Here is a 5,599-nt window from a genome sequence, read left to right as displayed (position 1 = left end):
GTTAATAATGAAAACGGTTCAGAACTAAGGAACATTTTATTGCAAAAGCCCAACTTTATGATCAAAGACAAATCCACATCGATGAAAAATAAATCAAAATACTCTGTGGTATTTTCAGGGGGCCGGACCAAATGCGGAGGCGGGCCGGATCCGGCCCGCGGGCCGTAGTTTGGGGACACCTGGTGTACAGGATAACTGTAAGAATCAACTGAATCAAAGAGGGTTTTTTGATGCGGCTCTGGTATTAGATCTCCTTGGTGCAGTCGTAAACTGCACGGCGGTGGTCCACTGAGGCCCTCCTCTAAAAAAAGGCAGCCGATGACGACTGAGCCCAAGAGTAAACAGTTAGCGCTATTAAAGCGGCGCTAATGGCATGTTAAAGGGTGCAGAGGGCAGCTGGACACACCGGCCGGCTTGCGAAATCTGACAGCTGACTCTTTGTGGCGTGGTCAAAACAATGAGCAAATCATGTAAAATGCCACGGCCGCCTTGTGTCTGGTTCGACGTGTTTGCCTCTTCGCGCTGAGCTGAGCTAATGCCCGACAATGCTAAGAGAGGCTGCCGGGTAAGATAACAGCTTTGTATGTGAGGACAAGCGCCGTGACACTTTTTGTGAGCGCGGTTTATGGCAGAGCCATTTGTTGGAACTTTAAGAACACAGTGTGTCTTCTTGGGTTTTGTATCGGGTATTTATGGAATGGGTTTTCGAGATACAAGGTGTCGCTTCGTTGATTTTATGTCTTGAGTTGCGGGCAAAAAAAAAAAAAAAAATGTGTTCCATACATACACTACGTATGGTGGCAGCAAACTTCACAAGAAGCAGCAGTTTGGCAGATGGTGAAAAAAAAATCTTCAGGAAAAAGATGGCCACTCGCAGCTTAAGTTTACTGTCAAACCAAACATAAAACAAAAGAGAATGACATGTTCTTAAGTCTGTTAGTGTGGTGCTAACGCATCATGGCAAATAATGTAGATTCACTCATTTAAAATCTTTTGCGGATCATAAGTTGAGGTATATTTACATATTAAACTACAGTATGACTAAGGACCATTTTCAGAGGGTGCGTCAGTTCCTCTGTTTGCTGTAGAACTGTTTTTAACATTGTCGGATTTTGAAGCATTGCATGCAGTCTGCAAACCGTAGGCAAAATGGCAAAGCAGCGAAAATAACGAAAACGCATCTGGGTTGCCTCCACCGAGTCCCCCGATTGACTATTCTGTCCCAAGTGTGCGTGCGGGTAATCGTCTATTGAGAGCGAGTTTCCTTATCAGCGTCGCGCACGCCGCCTGAATCCGTTATCACAATGGGCCAGATCAGTGCTGGCAGCCCCCTCACTCTCCCGGCGGAGAAAAGAATTTCTGGAGTTTTTGGGCGCCAGCCGATAGGCCCCTGAGCTCTTTATCCCCTCAAAGCCAATTCACACTCGCCACGTTTCAATATCCCGGCTCAATCCGAGCCCCCCCCCACCGCCCCTTGCACTGGTCCCCGCCTCTTGCGCACTCGCGGCGCCCTTCTTTTTCCTCCTCCTTCTCTAACCCGCGAGCCGGGCGGCTGGGTGGGATGCAGGTGCAGGATTGCTGGGGAGGGCGAGGGGTTGGCCCCGAGTAGGAGTGGCGGTCCATTGTCGGGCTGGACAGGACCCTCTTTCCTCTGGAGGACCCCGTGATGGCGGAGGCGGCTGACAATCACATGTCCTAATCTGATTATGCAAATGTCTACTTCAAAAAGCAAAACGCTGTAACCCCTCCGTCCTGCGGGCGGGCGAGAGGAAGCGGCCAGGGGAGGAATGTCGAGGAAAATTTCGAGGCGTATTCAACACAGAAAAAAAAGGGATTTAGTATATGGAAGGTGCATTTGATCGAAGGTGTTCCCGACCTATACAAGTAACAGGCCAATTTTGATGCCATCTACGAAGGAACTATGTTGGGGTGAATAGAAGAGCTTCACTCTGAGAAAATGGTTGCTTTGTCGCCACCTTGGAGCATTTGGGCACCAAGGAACTATGATCCAATGAGTTCAAGTCATTAAGACAAATGGAATGTTTTGCTATGTATGTTTTGGTATTTTAGAAAATCTCAAATGAAATATTTTTATGTCACAAGTAATTCAATAAAATACATTAACTAAAGCATGAAGAAAGACATTTCTATTTCGTAAATTAGACAAAGGTTTTCCCGAAGTGAGATCCCGACGACCGACCTACCCGAAAGTGTGACGTCACATCAAGACAACAATAGCGGGGCTCACTATGGAAAGTGTACAAAGGCAGTCAGAAATCGACTCGGAAAGCGACGTTTTTAAACTTATCTGAGGGGATGCAGGTGCTTGAAGAGAAAGTCTAGAGGAAGGCAAATCGACATTGCAAATTCAAATTTTAAATTGCAACGGACACAATATTAATTAGTGAGGGGCGGTGGGTGGGGGGGACTCCGCTTCAGTTTCTGCATTATAGTTACACAAAATCCATGAAATGGTAAATACCTGACGTGTTCTTTTACTCTAGCCGCCATTATCAAAGGGTGCAACAAAAATTTTGATGTGTTCCCCGACTTCAAAAAAGTCCATTGGGAATGTAAGCATTTTTAGAGCGGGAAGAAAAAAACGTTTGTTTCGTTGACGAGTTCTTCAAGTATTTTTATACATTGTCGTGCCATATAATTTGTGTAGGACGATCAATATAATTGACGAGGAGGAAAATAATTTTCTGCCGTTTTCGTCAGGCTTTGCGATTGAGACCATGAAACGCAACCAACACCGGAAATCCCGCTGCGCCTCATCAATATTCTGAAACACAACGCAGTTGGACACCACCGGTTACAGATAGAGAGACAGACAGTGTCTACCGGTAGATAAGTTCAACACTTAAGAAGTGCAGTCCACATGTTTACATTTCAAGTTTCACAAAAGAATAAGTTGAAGTGATAAAGCCACAGATTTGTTTGCATTCCCATTCTACGAATAAACATGATTTAGGATTTACCGATTTACAGGAGGGCCACACTTGTTTGGTAGAACTTTGTTAATTTGTGACAGAGAATGCCCAAGACACCAAGTCGAGCAAGTGATCCCATACCAGACTTGTATTTTCTTGCTCCCTTTGACACAATGAAATCTGGATGGCACTCCACTACCTTTTAACTAATAATTAACTTAATTAAGATAAGTGTACGCTTGAGTGGAGTCAATGTGGCGAGTGTCAAATGTTTCGAACCGTGCCGTAGGTCTTGCGTTTGGTATTTGCGATATCGCAGGTGTAGCTAAAGTGAACAGAAAAGGTGACTCGTTTGTTCCTTAGACTCGAGTTTTGGCGCAGCCTCAAGTACCGTAACTTGAGAAATCCTTGAACTGACCCAACGTAAACCTTCACAGCCATCCCCTTTTACCTGCGAGTCCTTGCGATGAGTTCAACTACAAGACAGAGTTCAGCTTTGTTGAGTTAATGATTCATTTTCTACGAGTGGCTTGTTCAAAGGGCTTTGAGGTCATGGCAACACTACGCACTTCTACGACAATGCCGGGCGAGAGGATCCCGCTGTGTGCCCTCCTGCTGCTGCTCGGCGCGGCGGCGGGCGCCGAGGGCGGGCGCATCTTGGTGTGGTACACCGAGGGCAGTCACTGGATCAACATGAAGCCCGTACTGGAGTCGCTGGTGGACCGTGGGCACCATGTGACCGTTCTGATTCCCAGCGCTTCGATCTTTATGGAGGCCAGCGAGGAGTCTCGCTTCCACTACTTGCAGTTCAACGTCTCCATCTCCTTGGAGGAACTTGAGAGTTTCATGGAGGAGTTCCTCGCCTTCTCCATTTACGAAATTGACTACATGAACTACTTTCAGCTCTACGCCAAATTCATAACCCTGATGAAGAAAGACATGCAGTACACGTTGAAGTATCTGGACGGCGTGGTGAAGTCGGAGAACATCATGAGCAAACTGAAGGAGGGCAACTATGACCTGGTCCTGGCGGACCCCATCTACATGGGCAGCGAGTTGGTGGCCGAGATACTGGACATTCCGCTGATCTATTCGCTGCGCTTCACCATGGTGTACAACGTTGAGCGGTACTGCGGCCAGCTGCCTTCGCCGCCATCTTTCGTGCCAGCCGTCATGAGCAAATTGACCGACAAAATGAGCTTCTCCGAGAGAGCGTGGAACTTCCTCTTCTACGCTTTGAATGACGCCGTGATTGAATTAACCCTTTGGTCAGAAGTGGATAAATACTACACAGAGTTCAAAGGTGAGCGGCGCGTGGCGGCAACTCAAATCCAACCGAAACAGATTTCCTACAGCTTCAAAGCAAGTTAATGGACATTTGTCGTTCCATCCTAATTATTGCACTGCTTTATTTTTGCTGGATGGTGCCGCATCACTTGCACAGCTGTCCTTGTTCGCTACGACAGCACTCGCGGCATCCTTACGACTCACTATACTTGTGCATTGCGCTCAATTTTTATTTTTTTGTTATAGTTGCTCGTTACCGTAATACTTGTGTGGTTCAAACTACCAGAGACCAATTCCATGTGTGTTTTTAAATCTGGGGCCAGTGAAAATGATTCTGCTTCTGTTTCTGAACAGCAGGGGTGCACTGTAATGTTATTTCAGTTCATTTTAAAAGAGGAAATTGATTTGTTATGCGAGTAAATTAAGTTATGAGCTTGTCTGTTGTTAAGTTTGGCTAAAATTTTGAAATATCGTAATTCATGTAAATAGACTACTAGTGTTAAGTAAGCTATCCGAAGGGATTTTCTTTACTTGTCAAGTCAAATTTTCCTGTTTAACTGGCGAATAATTTTACCGAAATTAATTTGGTAATCTCATATTTCATATTTTATATATATATATATAATTGTTTTAAGCTCAGTTTTTGCGGCATGCGTGTTTGCTGACAGGATGCCAAAGCTGAACATTTGAGTCTTTTTCTTGACAGGCAAGCCCACCAGTACCTGTGAGTTGGTGGGTAGGGCAGACATCTGGTTGATAAGGACTTACTGGGATTTTGACTATCCTCGTCCTTTTTTGCCTAACTTCAAGTATGTTGGCGGGATCCACTGCAGACCCGCCAAAGCTTTACCAGAGGTAGGTCAAGGGTGGAGAAGGGTTTCTTCATGTAGCGTTCAACACCCAACTGGCTTTTTTTTCTGGCATGTTCTACTTTGTTTTAGGATGAATTAAAACTCCAGGTCCCAAGCCAATGACCGATTTAATTCCGATATTCAATTTCGTTTGTTTCGAGTGATACATGTCCAACACGGCTATTTAAGATAGCGAAACAACAACAAAGAACTCCACACGTGCCCACGATGGCCAATGACAACATGACAGTAAAGAATGGTACATAAAATAATTCAACACCAATGTGCAAATTTTGTTTTGGGGTTTTTTTAGGGGTGGGTGGGGGGGGGGGCAGTTGATTGTCAGTCTTACGGGGCAGAATAACCGGCAAAGGTTGACTCAAGGCAACTGGATTCTTCCCGTTTGTTGAATGAACATTCAAAAATGACTTAGGTAATTCGGCAATTGGGCTAACGATGTATGCTATTAGCATACATGGCAATGGCGAGTGATGAAAAAAGCGGAAGGGGCGTGGCCTGGACGGGGGC

The 5,599-nt window shown here is 45.5% G+C and overlaps 1 protein-coding gene and 1 long non-coding RNA gene across 2 annotated transcripts in view; one reads left to right on the top strand and one right to left on the bottom strand.

Moving 5' to 3' along the window:
* The window catches only part of LOC109525211 (uncharacterized), a 16,559-nt gene that overhangs the window by 8,660 nt on the left and 2,300 nt on the right, over nucleotides 1-5,599 (bottom strand). The window lies entirely within an intron of this gene.
* Nucleotides 3,464-5,599, top strand: part of LOC109525196 (UDP-glucuronosyltransferase 2C1-like) — a 6,123-nt gene continuing 3,987 nt past the window's right edge. Inside the window, exons 1-2 of the mRNA XM_019885513.1 lie at nucleotides 3,464-4,236; nucleotides 4,927-5,075. Of these exons, the coding sequence (XP_019741072.1) occupies nucleotides 3,486-4,236; nucleotides 4,927-5,075 (900 nt within the window). The 5' untranslated portion in view covers nucleotides 3,464-3,485. The remainder of the gene's footprint in view (nucleotides 4,237-4,926; nucleotides 5,076-5,599) is intronic.

The sequence above is a fragment of the Hippocampus comes genome, unplaced genomic scaffold, assembly GCF_001891065.2.
Source record: "Hippocampus comes isolate QL1 unplaced genomic scaffold, H_comes_QL1_v1.1 scaffold78, whole genome shotgun sequence".
In the NCBI taxonomy this organism is placed as follows: Eukaryota; Metazoa; Chordata; class Actinopteri; order Syngnathiformes; family Syngnathidae; genus Hippocampus; species Hippocampus comes.
This window is presented reverse-complemented; position numbering and strand designations above follow the sequence as displayed.